Below are 17666 nucleotides of genomic sequence, written 5' to 3'. Positions count from 1 at the left end.
TTTTAAATATTGTAATTAACTGCACTCTGCTCTTTAATCTGCTTATCCTAATTTCCTCATGCTATTCCTTAAGCTGGTAGATCCATACCATATGAAAGAAAATAAGACTCAAGTAGTTTGAGTTTTACTATAGTGATCTCTGTTGTGCATGAAGCTTTCTGTATATGTAAATTGTATACTTCCCCCCATTCCAATTGATTATTTTTCTCTGTCTCTAGATATAAAGTTCTTAAAAGTGTTGGAGAGTCCATCAGATGAGGACAGACAATTGGTGAACATTCTCTGGCTGGCTTTTCAACCCCTTTTTCCATGACTTAGCAAAACTCCTTTCCATGATAAATATCTAAGAATATTTAGAAACCCAAATATGGAAGGAAACTGTTATAATATTTTGTTTATTTTGTTTTCAACATACTGTATCAAGTTATTTTATGAGACACTCATGCTATTATTTGGAAATTATTTTCCTTTCTATAATTAAATGTGATTCTCATTTTATAACTATAAATTACCTTCTATTACCAAGGACCTACAGAATTTTAACAGCTTGCCTGTCTCCTTTTTCCCCTTCCCTGGCCAGCCTGAGCTGTCAAACATTGACAGATGTGAATGCCAGGGCAGTTTAAGAAGGATTGTTATAATAAAGGCTATAAAGTGTATTTAAGAAACTTGGAGCTATTTTGAACATGTTGAATTGTTACTCTTTGCAATAGGAAGAAGAAGGCACCTATGACCAAACTCTTGAGTTTCGTAGAGGTGGTGATGGGCAGCCAAGACGGTCCACTCGGCCAACCCAGCAGTTTTACCAACCTCCCCGGGCTAGAAACTAATTGGAAAAGGTAACATTGATATGATGTGGTTTCTCTATGAAGAAATATATATGCTATGTTGAATATGTAAAATCCATTGACTGATATTTCACTATAAATATAGATACAACTTCGGTTATGTAAAATATACTATAGTTGCATCCTACTTTTTCACCAAAGTTTTATTTCCCACAAATGCTGTTTCTAATCTCCTTTTTTCTCTAGTCCTATTTTCTTCTTCTATTGAAGTGATAGCAATATATGAAATTTAACAAAGCTAATTTTAAAAGCACAAAGAACATAAAAGAATAAAAATGAAAATAATCACTAACCAAGATCATTGAGTTTATTTTTATTTTTTATTGGTTAATTTATTTCAAACTTTTTAAAAAGAAGAAATGTTTCATAGTATCTTCAGGAACTGGATGAAGAAAACATGATTGCCTATTGAAATGTAATTTTGAGGCTGTTGATATCTTGTTGGTCCATAAGATTTCATGCTAGAGTTTCAAAAAGAGTCACTATCAGAAAATCATCTTTAATAGTAAGAGAGAGAAAAGAGAACCAAGAAAACAATCAGGAAATTATTGTACTAATCTACCATCTTGTACCAGTAAACAAAGACCTTACTTTTTAATGTATTTTTGAAAGAAAATACTTTTGCTATCTTTGATAACATTCCTATTTTTTTCATTACGCTAGTACTTTGAGCATTTTTTAAAACTTTTTCGATTACATCTTGTATCACATACTACCCTAAACTATTTTGAACCTTGTGCATGTATGTGTATGTTTGTGCATGTATGTGTGTTTCAGTCTCTTCATAGTATAAAACCACTCAGAATTTAAAAAAAATTGTTCTGAGTTCCTCATTTCAGATATTTTTCCCCTCTGAGGCTGTCATCTGTATTATATTTTTCCTCTGTGAAATGACTCAGTTTTTCAAGCCAGCAATGGTTATTGAAGTGCAGCCAGTCTGAGTTGAGATATGGTATAAGGGAAAAATACATACCAAATTTTAAAGTTTTAGTAAAAGATTTATCATTAATAATTTTACATTGACTTCATGATGTAATTACATATATAATATATTATATATATATATATAAAATTATATATATAATTTTGATACCAGGGATCAAACTTACGACCTTGCACTTGCCAGGCAGGCACTTATGCCACTGAGCTAAATCCCCAGTCTTTCATGATGTAATGATATTTTAAGGGTGTTGAATTTAATAAAGTGTCATTAAAACTTACTTATTTTTATTTATTCTAATGTGGCTGCCAGAAAATTTAAAATTACATACATGTCTTACATGATGTTTCTATTAATTATACAAGACTGAATTACAATTTTGTACCCCCTACATCTTCCTCAAAGCACCTTCCAGGGTTAGAAATTAGTTCTGCTATCCCAAGTAAAGAACTTTTTCTTTTTCTAGTACTTGACTTCTTAGTGGTAACCCCACTAGCACAGAAGCCTAATGTTAATCAGACATCTGAATCCTCCAAGCAAGCTAGTGTAGCAACCTTTTTCTTTTAATCATTGGATTTTCGTTGTGTGTAGTGCAAGGCCTTCAACTAAACAGCCATGACCTATTGTTCATGTGTCACACAAATGACTCTGAGCATTTTCCTGTAGTATGCAAGAATTGGGTCTTAAGCTAGTGCCCATGACTGTTTTTAAATTAAAGTGTGTGTAAGGACCTCAGGAATTTTGCATTATACAGAATTGAATATGTATTTTTAAATAAGCTTAATGTGCTTCAAATTAAATGTCTTTCAAAAAAATGAGTAAAAATGTAGTCCCAGCGTAACTCTCTAAATCTTTTACATCGAGTAGTTTTAGAATAAGACCAGAGTTGTCACCTTCCTGACTGCTCCAGGGCTGTGGTTGTTGTGCAGTAAGTTTAGCACTGTTGGCAGTAAGTGGGACCTAGCAAGGATAGGAAAATGAATGAGGGCAGGAACTCTTAAGTCTTGCTGGAATTTCTTTCATATAATGTATTTTACATACTAAGGTTCCATGGAAAAATTTTTCCTGTGATTAAAAATTACCCTGCTTAAAAATAAATTACTATAGCTTTTTAATTTCATATATTACAGTGCACACAGTTCAAATCAACTTAAATATGTCAGTATTCATATGTTTCTTGAGTCAGAACTTTGATCTTGCAGCCTGGGAATATAACTCAGTGGTAAAGCTCATGCATAGCACACGCAAGGCTTTGAGTTCGACCTCGAGGACCAAATCCCAACTATTATAAAAGCAAACACACAAAAATGTCAACAAAGCTTATCTTGACCTAGTGTTTGTTTTGGATTGTGCTGTTCACATTGAAATAGGTGACAAGGAAATTTTGGATTTCTGACATTAATTTAAAATGAATTTTTTGAGGGGTTTCTCATGATGGTATCATTAAAATAACTACAAGATTTACTCTTAAAAAATTAAGTGAGAGATGATCTTGGCTGAAGAAAATTATTTAGTTTTGCATTTTAATTTTAAAATGTTATAAAGTAGAGCAAAATGTTTATGAAATACTGTCTTTGAATGGAGAGTTCAACAATAAGAAAGTCAATTTTTATTTGTTCTTGTTAAACAACTGAATATATTATTTTCCTCAAAAAAGTCTTTTTATTTCCTTATTCCTAGTTTCTATTAAGTTAAATAAAAAAAAACATACACCTGATGAGTTCTAGTAAATGTAAACAACATGGATTCTAATGGATGCTGAAATTTTTCTAAGGTTTTGTTATCTAAAAATATTCTGGCTAATAAACACTTTAGAATGCTTTATAATTTTATAGTCATAGTCTTAGTGTGTTTTGAGTAGGTAGGTGATAAATGACACATAGTAGTTGTTCATTAAGTGTTTATCAAATAAGGATGTTCTGAAAGTTTTGGGTAATTTACACATTCTTCGATTGTCCTAAAAAGTATTTTGTCATGGTCTCTCCACTTCCTGGCCCCTCTGTCTACTTCCCTAACGTGGAGAAAGAACTAAATTTCACTTGAGCGTGGTCCTAAGGCCAATACCACGGACTAACAATGCCAGAGATGCCAGATTATCTGGACTGGGTGAGAGATTTAGCAAAGTAGGGTACTAGGCCCCAGTCTGAAGTAGAGAAGGATGGCAAATCCCATCTGGGGCTTTAGGAGACAGACTTCAAAACCTAAACTTGCTGTGAGAATTGTTACTTGGAAATGTGAACAGATACTGAATAGAGAAATTATGCACAGTTCCCTAGTCAGTGAAACTAAAACTTTGTGTATTTGGAGAGGCTTCTGGCTCAAGTGGGGTCCTAGGAGCTAGATCCTCACTAGTAGGACCAACCCTTGGAAGTGAAGTTTAAATCCCACATTCATGGTGAAGGCTTCTAAAGACATGCAAAGGTAGAGGAAAGCTTAAAAAGGCTAAGGAACAGACTCCAAAGCAGTGCAGTACTCCAAAGAAGTACTCTCAGTGGTTGCAATAATGTGTGTGAACCAAGACTGGGAGCTAGAAATACTCAGTGATGCTGACAGAACAATATACACAACTCCTAACAAATTGGAGTTTGAATTTGGTGTGTTTGGTAGAGTAAGAGAGTGGTAAAAATCAAAATTGAGCTGAAAAAATATTGCCATTGGTTGTAGGATATGTTACAGCATCATGAGGAAAATAAATCTAAGAAGCTTTTGCACTGATTCACTCTAAATAGTTTGTTTGGGTTTAAAAAAGAGATTGCAAATGTGTAGGAGGTTGTAATACAGATCAGCAAGAAGTTCCTTGGTGCTGGAGGTTAAGTCCCAGTATGTAAAGTAATTTAATAACTGTTAAGTAACTTCGTATTTCATTTCTAGTTTTTTTTAATGGAAGAATAATCCTCATAGTTGCATGTCAGCCAGAAACTTTGAAAAACAATAGCTAGGCATAGATATAAGTATTATGACTTAATTTTTAAAGGTTCAGTTTTTTGGTTTTGGTTTGGTTTGGTTTGGTTTGGTTTGGTTTGGTTTGGTTTGGTTTGGTTTAGTTTGAGATAGGGTCTTGCTGTGCAGTTCTGGCCAGCCTTGAACTCAACTGTGTAGCCCAGACAGACCCCAAACTCATGGCAGTTCTCCTGGCTCAGCTTCGAAAGTGCTGGGATTACAGGAGTACACACTACATCTGCCAAAGTTTCAGTTTTTAACACCATTTTTTAGATAGTAAAAGATGTGTTTTTAAATGTTCAAGGCCAGGGATATAGCTGAATGGCATAAGTGGCTGCCTAGCCAGCACAGGCCCTGAGTTTGATTTCCAGAACCCCCCACCAATGTTGATTTTGTTTTTGTTTCTTTTTTTTTTTCTATTCATTTTTCGTGTTTGTTTGTTTCACAATCTGGTCTAGCATTCCTTTCCAGAATTTTTCAAATCAGTGACATAGAAATAAAGAAATGATTACCAGAAGGTTAGATGTTAGAGAACCCTGTGAAGCCTCATGTGTGGATAGCAGTACTCAGAGCTGTTTTCTGATCAAGAGACTGTTTATTTCAGAAAACCATGAGCCATTTGTAGCCAGCAGTACGGTCAGCCTTACCCAAGCACCTTTTTTTTTTTTTTGCTTGAAGCTGAGCAAATAGGATTAGAGTAAGTTCTTTCTCACTGTCTCAGCTCTTCTAGTCACCAGTTTTTGTTGTATACTTTGTTAGTGAAGACATATCCAGCAGAGGAAAGGGACAGAGCAGAAAAAAAATCACCTCTGGGGCCTAACCCAGTTCAGGGATGTTAAAAGAGAGAGGTGGTAGGGAGCTGGGGTGCACATTCATTGGCAGGCTACATCTTGGTTTTTTTTTTTTTTTTGATACCAAGGATCGAACTCACAACCTAGTGCTTGGCAGGCAGGCATTTATGCTGCTGAGCTAAATCCCCATCCCTGGCAGACTACATCCTTTTTTTGGTCCCTTCTTATTGCAAACTGTTCAGTTCATCTAAATCCCTAAATTTAACATGTTAGCAATAAAACATCTTAACAATTCCAGAGAAGTACTTGAACAATTTCTAAAAGGAAAAAAAAAACATTTTTTTAAAGTTTTGTTTCTTTCTTTATACATTGCTTTATAGAGATTAAGTTTATAAGATAGATAGCAGTGTCCAATTTACTCTACTTGAGGTCTGCGGAGAGCCTGGGTGTGTATTTCAGTGGTAGAGTTCTTGCCTAGCATGCACAAAGCCCTGGGTAACACCTATTCATATTGATATAAAAACTTAACATTTATAAATAAGTTTCAATGAGTTATGTTTTGAAAAAGTATGGACAAATTATTTTAGAAGTCCAAGTTCATTTTTTTGTTCTTTCTCTTTTAAATAGAGTCTTTGCGAAGAAAGGAGATGTCAGTGCCTCCTGGTCAAAACTTCCTGATAGACTTTCTACTTTCCCTTCAGTGGATATCATTATTTGAAGAAACAAAACACAGATTTTTAGGGGAAAAAATTCAAGAATGGGGAAAACATGAGTTAAACCTTTTACAAGTGAAAGGAAGATTTTTTTTTTCTTCTGCCATCAATAAAACTATTGTGCTACATAAATTCTTTTACTGTGTGTTTTATTTGCCTAACGTTATCTTTATCATTCATCTAGTTTTAACTCTGTACTAACTGCACTCAGTAGAATAGCAGTTGCAGCCTACCAGAAAACTTTTCCTAATTATTGCAGAATAAACCAACTTACACAGCCACGTTTCTTACAAAAACAACCTGAAGCCAAATAGCAATTTTTTGCCTATTAGTAGCTGTTACATGAAACAAAGAAGTATTAAAAATTGAATATGTTATTTATGGCACTCTAATAGTTTTTCGGGTATAATTCAATTTACAAATAGATGTTCCCTTCCTTTTAAACTACATTAGATCTTTAAGATGTGTTTAGTTGTGAGTAACAGAAAAATTACCTTTAACTCTTAAACATTTAGGTAAGTTTTTGGCTCATTTCACTGCCAGAAATTTAGTGGCTTTCAGGGTTGACAATGACTCATCTTTGTTCACTTTTGCTGCATCTGGGTCAGTTTAATTCTACGGCAGGCAGGCTGCTTCATATGGCCACCGGGTGGCTCCCAACAACTTGCAAAGCGATTAAAGGTCTGTGGATTGCTTTAAGTCTGATCAGTACTCCAGCCTTAGCACTGAGGTAATCCGTGAGGACACAGAGCGTGCATCCAGTAGTCAGGATGTTTGCTAAGAGGACAGATGCAAACGCGTTCTGAAGCAACGAGAAAACCCATGGAACAGGCCAGTTGTCTGAGCTACAGGCACTTTATTTAATAGACAAAGATAGGCTTGCTTTTGTGTCAGTTTTAGGAAGCCAGAAATGAACAGCTAGAATAATTAGAATGGGAAAAAGGATAAAGGGAGGGGCAGTGAGGAAGAAAAAAATTATCTGGCCAAAGTAATTTCAGATGTGCTTTGCTTAGGCGTCCTCTCAAGACCTACTAACTCTTAAGAGATTTTTGTTTTGTTTTTCTTTTTTAGCTCACAGTTGCTAGTAAATAGGGCTAACAGTATTTTTGTTTTTTATCACAAGTAGGAACAGTGTAGGTCTAGGTACTGGTTTATAAGTTTGACGGCTCAGTCAGTAAGGGAAGAGGTAGAACTTAAAGCCATTGAGCTCAGAGGGCAGTTTAAAGTCCAGGTCCTCTTGCTTGACAAATGGGAACAATAACCCTAATACAGTATTAAACCTGCAGGAGGTTGTCAGTAGGTGGCACTAGTGCTGACTTACATTTATTATTCAGCAGCCACTGAGATTAATTTGACATGGATATATGTGGCATGGAATTGAACCAAAGGTATCAAGAACAGCAAGGGACCAACTTGTTTTTTACACTGGTTTTATGTTCTATTCTTTGTTCTTTAAAAATTTCTAATTTTACAATGTTTTTCCCTTCTAGGCCATAAGTATTAGTTTTCTAAAGAAATCCTCTAAAAATATGGGAGAAGCTGAGTCTTCAAACTTTTACCACTTGAAGAATGGTTAGGATTGATATTTACTTCTTACCCATACGCCTTGCACCCTTTAAGATAGAGTAGAAATAACTAAGAGCTAATAAAGTAAACTTAAGTTGATGGTGTCAAACACGCCTCAGAGCCCCTTCTGAAGTAGGATAGAACAGATAAAGTAGAAAGGAGACAAAAATTCATATTTAAAAAAATGTTTTTTGCTAGTGCATGTTTTTGTAGTATATGGTGCTTACATTCATCGTGAGTAGGGACATACATATAACACAGCTTGTTTCTTTTTATTGTTCCCTTCCCACCTACCTCACTGTCTTTACCTCTAAATTCCCTTTCCCTGTTTTTCTTATTCTTAGCTTATGTTTACGGCATATAATGTTCATACTTCCTGAGGTTACTAGGTTACTGTACATGGCTATGTTAATTCTACTTAATTCCCTTTTTCCTCCCTCCCCCCCTCTTGTCTCCCAAACCCTTTTTTTCCAAGAGAATTATCTCCTTGTGTCCCTGTGTCCTTCATTTTTGTGCTTAGCCTTATTCAAATGAAAAATACAATGTAGTTTAAGCCTGTATGACTGATTTATGTCACACAAAATTGTATCTTTCAGATGCTTTTATTTTCTTACTGATGTGTCATTTATCCTTTATGTATAGGTAATATTCCCTTAAGTAGAGTTAAAACATTTTCTTTATTGATTTATTTGGTGACAGGTATACTTTTAGGCTTTAACTATTATAAATTGTGCTGTTGTAAACATGGGTAAGCCTGCACTGCTGTTGTGTGGTGTCTTTAACTTTTAGGGAAAGGTATCTAGAAGGGGAATACCTGAGTTGGAATTTCCAATTTTGGTTCTTTGAAAAATCTTCATACTGATTTTCATACTTGTTGTATGAGTAGCATTTCTAGCAGCAGGATTCCTCTTGCCCGCTGCCATACCAGCATTGGTTATCCTTTGAGTTCTTGATCATTGCTGTTCTTTTAATTTGCATTTCTCTAATGCCCAGAGAAGTTGAACAGTTTCTCATGTATTTGTTGGCCAATAGTACTTCTGAGAAGTGTCTGTTCATTTCACTTGTTCGTTTAATTGACTTTCATTTTAGATGGTCTTAATTTTTTTGAGTTTGTTTATATATTCTAAATGTTAGTCCTCTGAGGAAAATTATTTTTTCACTTCTACAGGTTGTCTCTTCATCTGCTAATTGGACTTCTTTGCTGTGCAGAAGCTTTTTAATTTGATGTAATTCTGTTTGTTGATTTTTGCTGCACTTAGGGTTCTATTTTAAAAATCCTGTCCTGTGCTCACTTACATAGCACATATACTAAAAAAATCATTTCCTACATTTATGACTTCAAGCATTTACCTACTGTGTCTTACAGTTCACTGTTTTTGTTTTGAGGATTAGATTTTAATGCATTTGATTTTACTTTAATACATAGAGGTATGAATTCTGCTACAATCTTCTGTAAGCGTATGCCCAGTTTCTGGTACCATTTGTGGAATAAGTTGCTTTTTCAACATCTTGTGCTTTTTCACTGCTTTGTCAAAGACCAAATAGCTAAATGTGTCTGGGGGTATTTCTGTATTGTCTGTTCTATTCCATTGATCCACATGTATCTTTTTGTGGCAATACCATGCTGTTTTTATTATGGCTGCTTTGTCATATAGCTTGAAGTCTAGTATTGTTATGCTTCCTGCTTTGCTCTTGTTCCCCAAGATTTCTTTTGCTATTCTGTCTCTCTTCTGGTTCTGTATGAATTTTAGGATTCTTTTCTCTAGATATATCAAGTAAGCTATTGGTATTTTCATTGAGATTGCATTGAACCCATGTAACAATTTTGGAAGTATGGGTGTTATTGTATGGGTGTTAAACAATATTACTTCTGCCTATCTAGGAGCAGGAAACATTTTTTCATTTTCTTACATCTTCTTTAATCTCCTTTTTCAAGTTACTATAGTTTTTTTGTATAGATCTTTCACGTCCTTTATTAGATTAATTCCTAGATATTTAATTTTTATTGATGCTTTTATAATTTATTTTTCATTGGTGATACTTTTATAATTAATTTTTCATTGAGCTCATTGTTGATACACAGAGACTTGATTTTCATGTGTTAATTTTGCATCCTGCCACATTGCTGAAGTTGGTTATACCAAGAGTTCTGGTGGAGTTCTTTGGTCTTCCTTGTAGAGATCATGTCATCTGCAAATAGTGATCATTTGAGTTCTTTTTCTGTATATGTCTCTTTGGTTCCTTTTTCTTGCTGATTGCTCTGGCTAATGTTCCCAGTACTATGCTGAATAGAAATGGTGATAGTGTGTATCTTTATGTTGTTCTGATTTTGAGGGAATGTTTTCTGTTTTTACCTATTTCATATGTTGATTATTGGTTTATCGTAAGTGTCTTGTCAAATTCAGATATGCTCCTTCTATACTTACTTTCTCCAGGGTTTTTATCATGAGTGGATGTTGGATATTGTCAAAAGCCGTTTCTGCATCTGTTGATGTAATCATGGTTTTATTCTGCTTTTATGTTGTGTATTATATTTATTGATTTGCATATGATGAACCGTTATGCACTGCTTCTATTTTTCAGTTGTCCAGTTTTCACTTGATCTGCATATATGATCTTTCTAAATAATTTTCTGTTCCATGTAAGAGCTTTCCTACCTTCCAGATTCCTTCCTGTTCAGCGGATCCTTTTTGAGTTTCTCTGATGTGACTCCTTTAGTGAGCCACTTTTAACTCTCCAGAAAAATAATTTTAAATCGTATTTTTAAGAAAAATGCAGCTTCCCTAAAAAATATTCCAAAGGCCTTTAGGAAATGATAAGCCTGGGTCTGTGCTTTTTAGCTGTAAATGCGTCTTTTCAGCTGTAAATAGGCCATCCAGTTTCTCCTGTAAAACGGATCTCTTTTTTTATGAGTGGCCTATCCCACCGGTTTATGGACCTTCATTCTTCATCTATAGAAAGAGCCATCATTTTCACCTATAAATCGAACCCCTCTCTTCTCATAGAGTCAAAAATTCCCAATTTGTATCCCCAAGTCCTTCTAATTGTGTCCAGCCCCAGGCTATAATACATCATATCATCTGAATGCCCACACTCCCTCCTGATTGTGTGCTCCCCGGTAAATACTTTACATGCCTTCTAAGGACTAGTTCTGAAATGGTTTTCTGTGTGTGTGTGTGTGTGTGTGTGTGTGTGTGTGTGTGTGTGTGTGTGAGGAGAATTGGAAAACTTACTCTGTGGAGGTTGAGACAAGGTCGTTTACCTTTTCTTTGAAGAACTTCTTCAGATCCTGTCAAATAACACTTCCAAGAAAAGTAGTGGCCAGCACAATGCTGTCCATTCTTAGCATGTATCTCTGTCTCTTTTGCTGTCCTTGTCCCTCTCTCTTCCTCCCCACTTTCCTAGTTTAAGTTGTTGACTTCTGGGTTAGGGTTACGAAGGTAGGACTGAGTCTTTGTCCTCTGAAATGAAGAGCTTGTAGTCACTCGACCTTCCAGGTGCAGGCCATAAATACACCCACCAGCCTCATGCGAGGCTCCTTTTCCATAGTATCTTTCTCACGAGCCTTTCTTTGTGGCTCCTAACACTTCCTGGCTAACCTTACGCCAACTGAATGCAAACAAACACGGAAAGAAAGGAAGCAGCATATGGCTAGCACTGCTAGAAGGCATTCATGCTCCGTGACGACCAAGCAGAGCAACACAGACATGGCAGCACAGGCCGGTGACCGGCATATGCAGAAACAAGATTCAGGCTGTGTCTTAACACTTTGGGGTGTCAGGGCTTGAGGGATCCTTTCTACTTGCTTGTCTGGTGTCCCTTCTCAGGTAGGTAGGCCCTATAAATCTGTGTTCAGTTTATATACAATGTTGGTATGTTTCCCATTTTGTCTTCACTCAAAGATCTTGAGGTAAAATACTGAAGGTGAAATACTCATTAAGGTAATACATTAGCTTTTAAAAAGGCCATAGAGATCAAATATGTTTTTTTATAAACAGACAAGCCTAGTTCAATTTTTCGTTAACTGCAAAAGGAAAATCTTGAGTTTTGTGTCATACACTTTATACAAAACAAGGATAAAATTGAGTCAACAGAAGTCAGTATTCAGCAAGAGGTATGGATTCCACATTTCCAGCCCACTGTCCACAGTGCCCGACAAGTGGATGGCAGCACAGGCTTGGCTCCGGGACTGAGCTTGGGAGGTTCCTGCAAAATTCAGCAGCAGGAGACGCACAGACCGTCTAACCCCTAGACAGGTTTGGTTTAGGAGGGACGCAGTTTCTGTGCTCTGGTTCCTTTGCCTTTCCCTGGTTTATCAACTAGTGTAGAGGGAGGGGCTGGCATGTTACTTAAACTAGGGCCACTTACCATCTGCCGCATTGGTCACGGACCTGGGAAAGTTATATTTGGGCTTCCCTTAGAGAAGCAAAACTAATTCATGCTTAAGTGTTTCAAAATCTGAGAAATGGCAAGGTTAATAAAGAAATGCATCAGCCTTTTGAGAACGTAGCTCAGAAATACAAGCAGCATAATGCCTGCTGCCTGACTTGGATCCTCCTGGGCTAGAAACACTGGGGCTGTCATTTGGAAATACAGAGTTTATGGAGTTGCTTATTACAGATATAAGTCCTGTTCACAAGAGGGACAGACTACTTCTCTTGATAGAATAGAGTTTCCAGGAACTCAGTCAAAGGAAGGTAGGAAGTTAAACAAGTAACATTTAAAAAACCAAAAAGGAAAAAGATTCTCAGGAAAATACTTAAAAAGTGAATAGAGCATCTTTCTGTTCCCATTCTGAGAGGAGCTTGCTTGCTTGAGGGGTAACTCCTACCTACCTCAGCGGTGGAAGTCATAAAGGCCCACCGTCTGGAGTCTCTCAACAGTGTCCTGAACAGCAGAATGAATTTTTGGGGCACCATGGTAACGACTTCCTGTTTTTCATTTGTCTTCTTTCCAAATAACACTATCTCTTATTAGAATACTTAGACTGACAATATAGGCCAAAATATCAAGCTATTATTTGCTGATACTATCAAGTACACACATATTTCAGGGTAGCATTGTAACTTGAAAAAATTATGATGACATCATAAGTTTCATGTTGAGATATCCTTAATATACTGATTCAATTTAGAGTTGTTGAAATGACCCTAAATAACACTGACTTGATTCAGAAACAGCCAAGGCCAACCAAAGAGACATTTATAAAACTGTGAGATGCTGCCCACCTAACCCTGTCAAGGGAGTTTGTTTTAAATAATAAACTTAGAAGAGCTGTAGGTAGAGCTGCAGAAGAAATGCATGAAAAAGGTAGAACTTTCTTTAAAAGACCTATTTGTGTGTTAGCTGGCTCAAAGTGTACAGAGACATACATAGTCACACAGGCTGTTAAAGTGTTTTGGAGTTATAGGAAAATAGCATACTGGAGGAATGGAATGACCTATTGTAACTTGGGCGAGCAACTCTTGTTCCTTCATTACTGAAGAATGGCAGCTTTGCTAAAGTCTAAGCATTCACAGAACTTCTGCATATGATAAGGAGACAGCAGCAGGAGATGGATTTCCTGCCTGAAACAGTTGAAGAACTGGACAAAACATGGAATTTCAGAGCTCAAGATTGTAGATACAGGGCAACAGAGTACAGTGACTCTTGGGAGATGGAGAAAGCAAACTAAATGAGCCTCCCAGCTGGTCCAGGTTACTGCTTAGAGAAAGGATTGAGGCTGAGGAGTAGAAGGGGAGCCCAGGCAGTGTCTGTAAGTGGCCAAGTTGAGAGAGAAATTTAGGGAAGACAAGGTAAGTAAGTTTTGTAACACAGAATACCACCACAAAAGTGACTGGTAGACCTAATGTACAAACAAGGGTGATCAAATTATATGATGATGGTTAATTTTTTTAAAAAAGTAAAAGGTCTTGCAATTAATCTTCCTCAAAATACTCCCCCTCACTTTAAACACACTTACCCTGTCACATGCTTGCCACTTTTCTGAAGCAGTTTGAGGATTCATCTTCAGGAGTGATCAAAATAAAAATCTTTTATGTAATCAAAAATGTAAAAACTGTTACCAAACACCACTCAGTGGAAAGGCAGGCTCATAAAAATACTATAGCAGGCTCTCCAGCAACCTTAGTCACGGACCTAACTTCTGGTTCTTTCAAAGTGACCATGCATAGTTGATTCAGGACCTACAAGCAGCCATGACAGGATGACTAAAAACTTGGAAGAGGACTGTCAGAACTGCTTCAGAAAATGGCAGGGATGATGGGATAAATATGTTCAAAGAGAGGGGAAATGTTTTGAGGGGGATTGATGGAATGTGTCTTATTAATAACTTTCCAAAATTTAAATAGCATGTTTTTTCAATCACATCTCCTATTACCTGAACCATAAAATCCTGGAAACAAAAATAGTTCTCTGTGACTTTGGGATAGGCTAAAAGTTTTTAGATCTAAAACTAAAAATGTGATCCCCATTAAAGAAGGAATCAACAAGTTGTACTTAATTGAAAACCTGTCAATGACATGGTTAAGGAAATAAAATAAGATATATATTTGGAGAAAAATGATTGCAAATATTTGCATATCTGATGGAGGACATGTATGTAAAAAAATATAAAGAATTTTTGGCACTGAACATGGTGACACCTATAATTACAACACTCTGGGAGTCTCTTAACATGATCATAATTGAAAAGGAAAATTCACAACATAAGGAAGACATTTTACTCACCTCTGACCATGACCATCATTGAGAAGATTCACCAGACTAAGGATTGATGAGGATATGAAGGGACTAGAATTCTAATACATTGTGGAGAACGTACAATGTTTCTGAAGAAGTCAAACAACATATGGCCATAGTATGGGGCAGACATTCCATTTTTAATTCTTTACTCATGATCAGTGAAAGCAGATGTTCTATATTTATGCATTGATGTTCATACCATTTTTATTTGTAATAGTCCTAAACTAAAAATAACCCAGTGTCCATTATGAGTAGATAAGTAAATTGTAGTATATCCACAAATGAAAAACTACCAAGCAATAAAAAGGATTGAACATTACTGATAAATGTGACAAGATGAATGAATCTCAGACTAATCATGTTAAGCACAAGGGGACAGGACTTTGAGTTGTTAGGAAACATGTATCAGTACATTTACAGAAAACTATAGAAAATGGAAAGGAATCCGTAATAGCAGAGGCCAAAGGGTGATCACTTGCAAATAGCAGGATATAAAAGAGAGATTACCAAAGTGTATGAGGAAAGTTTCTCTGGAGAATAGGTAGTTTATTGAGGTTGGGTGATAAGTTCATGAGAATATACATGCCAAAATTTATCAAATCATACCTTTTAGACGTGCATTTTTCTATAGGCTAGTTGCGTACCTAAACAATTACATTTTTAAAAAGCAATTATAAATAAATTTGAATGTTTTCTTTTTGTCTAACTTACTGAAATAATGTCAAACATGACTGCTGCTCTCAAGAAAAATAGCTTTCCACTCTTCACTGGGTTGTGGTATTAATGTAATGATGGCTTACAGTTGTCATTGTAAGGAAATATTAATATCAAAACTATTAATAGCTTCATGATCACTTTAGAAGCATGGACTCTTTCAATTGTTACTGTTATTTGTAAAGCTCCTGATTCTTAAAGAACAAATAAATTGTTATAATATTGTTATTTTAATTGTGTTACAACTAAAACATGTACAATAACTTGTAAGTGGTTTTTATGTGTATGTGATTGTGCACCTACATTTTCTATTGTTAGAAGTAAGACTAGCAGTTGTCCCAGAAATTTATTTGAAAGGACTAGGGGTTTTGATAGGAAACAGCTAATTACCTGAGCCCTTTGTTTCTTTGTAATAACTGTTCAGTTTTTAAGTACTGACAGAAATAAATTAGATACCTAATTGCTACTTAAGAGATACTTTTAATTTCATAAATTCTTTTGATATCTGGGAAAAATATTCCTAATAGATTACTAGTTGTGGTATTTGCATCATACTCTGAATTATTTTAAATTTTAACTGGCATTTTTTCAAACATGAAGTAAACTTCCCCAACCTATTCACATTTGATCTATTTAATATCAACTTGCTAAAGTATGCATACTTACTTAGAAATATTTACATACTGTTGGAACACTTTGGTTCTTTCTATTCAGGTTTAAGTACATTCAATAAATGTTAATTTTATCTTAACCTATTGCTTTGGACTTATGCTAAAACTCAAGCTTGATAGAGGACATCAAATAATGTGATAATCATAAAGTTGAAGATTTTCATGGTTCTTTTATATAAAACATTGTGGTATCACATTGAATCTAAGTAAATTTTTGATGTTTTCATGGTGCTAGAAAAATACCCTTAGTATACAATTGCTTCCTGCCGAGTTCTTTGTATTTCTTTAAAATGTTTGGAAGTCCTGCTGAGACTCGGGGTACTCAGGGCACTTGCTATTTTCTTGTCCAAACACAACATGGGTAGAAACAGATCTTGGGCTGGCTAGACTGCAGTTCAGTTACCTCCTAAAATAATCTCCTCCACAAACTTGATCAATTCCATATAAATAATTGTGCCACATGTTACGAATAATCTGCTGATGTGAAACAAATAAACAGGGATTATTTCTTTCAAGTATCATTTATACAAATTCTGGAAACCTAATTTTTTGAGTCCTCATGGCAATAGTCATGTCTTCTTGCTCAGTTGGAATTTCCTAGGTTTAAAGCCTGAATCTGATGCTTAGACTTTAGATAATGATAAAGGTGTTTGTATATCAGAGTACATGATAAGCATTGCACCAATCACTTACACACGTTTGAAGCTAGTGAAACCCTTCGAACTGCTTTTGTAGTGCACCTCCCTTCTCTCAGCCTCGCCACCTTTAAGCGCCCGGTTTTCCAGAGGAGACCACCACGGCTGCACAGTGTTCATAGCAGGGACCAAGGAGAACAGCGAAGTCTCTGGGAACGAGGGCTCTACTTGGCCTTGTGATGTCGGTTATGTAGCTTAGCCTTTAACATCGGTTTCCCATTCGGAAGACAGGCTATTAGCAGAGCTTACCTTGTAGGATGGTAAAGTGAGGAAGAGAGAAGCAGCCTTTGACAAAGCAGATGCTGGCCTGGCCCTGATTCTCTTGTTGCCCGTACATAATTTCTAGACACCAACATCAGACGAGGTTACTGTGACCATGACAAAAGAAGAAAAAACAAAAATCACTCATAGTCATGTCTGAACATCAAAAAACAAACAAGAAAACAAGTCAAATCACAACAAAGACCCCTTTTTGAATAATTTAGTGGCTTTCCTTGTTTATGCTTTGCCTAACATCTAGATAGACATTAAGATATCCAATCATAGAATTACCCTGGTTTTGATAACATGCAATATTTAGCAAGATTTCTGAGTTTGCTTTTCATATGTAAACTGATCAGTCTAAAGAACACTTAACTCGTGGGATGCTAACCATTTGCTCCTGTTGCCAGACCTCCCACTACAGGCAGCCTTAAGACCTGGAGCCTGCTCAAGTGATAAAGGCAGCCAGTTTTAACCTGGTCAGTTGGCCTGTTTAGTTGGCCTTGCCCATTCCTTTCTGGGGAAACCACAGTAAAGACTCCCTCTGCTGCTGTGCTGTCGCAGTGGCCAATGTCATCGTTATTTCCTGGCACCCTGCGTTCCATGACATGTCTCTCTCCTGTGAGATATTCTGATAAACTATGTTTTTGTGTAACTCCTTCCCTTTGTCCTCCTCTCCCTCCTTCCCTCTCCTCCTTTCTTTTTCTTTTCTGTCCTGGAATTGAACCCATGGCCTTTGCACTAAAGTACATCATCTCCCTTTTTTATTTTGAGACAGTCTCA

The 17666-nt window shown here is 36.1% G+C and overlaps 1 protein-coding gene across 5 annotated transcripts in view; it reads left to right on the top strand.

The window, feature by feature from the left end:
* Tdrd3 (tudor domain containing 3) overlaps window positions 1-6364 on the top strand; it is a 133542-nt gene extending 127178 nt beyond the window's left edge. For 4 of the 5 annotated variants that reach the window (XR_010041798.1, XM_063232697.1, XM_063232696.1 and 1 more), the window contains 2 exons: window positions 714-839; window positions 6147-6364. Coding sequence is in view for 3 of the 5 variants with exons in the window: in XM_063232697.1 (XP_063088767.1) it covers window positions 714-830 (117 nt within the window). In the remaining 2 variants the exon portion in view is untranslated. Of the gene's footprint in view, window positions 1-218; window positions 840-6146 lie in introns of those variants that run through there. The other variant, XM_063232698.1, reaches the window with a different exon arrangement.
* Window positions 6365-17666: the final 11302 nt, after the last annotated feature.

This window comes from Cavia porcellus, unplaced genomic scaffold, assembly GCF_034190915.1.
Source record: "Cavia porcellus strain 051 isolate PalLab524CR breed Dunkin Hartley unplaced genomic scaffold, mCavPor4.1 scaffold_21, whole genome shotgun sequence".
NCBI lineage: Eukaryota > Metazoa > Chordata > Mammalia > Rodentia > Caviidae > Cavia > Cavia porcellus.
This window is presented reverse-complemented; position numbering and strand designations above follow the sequence as displayed.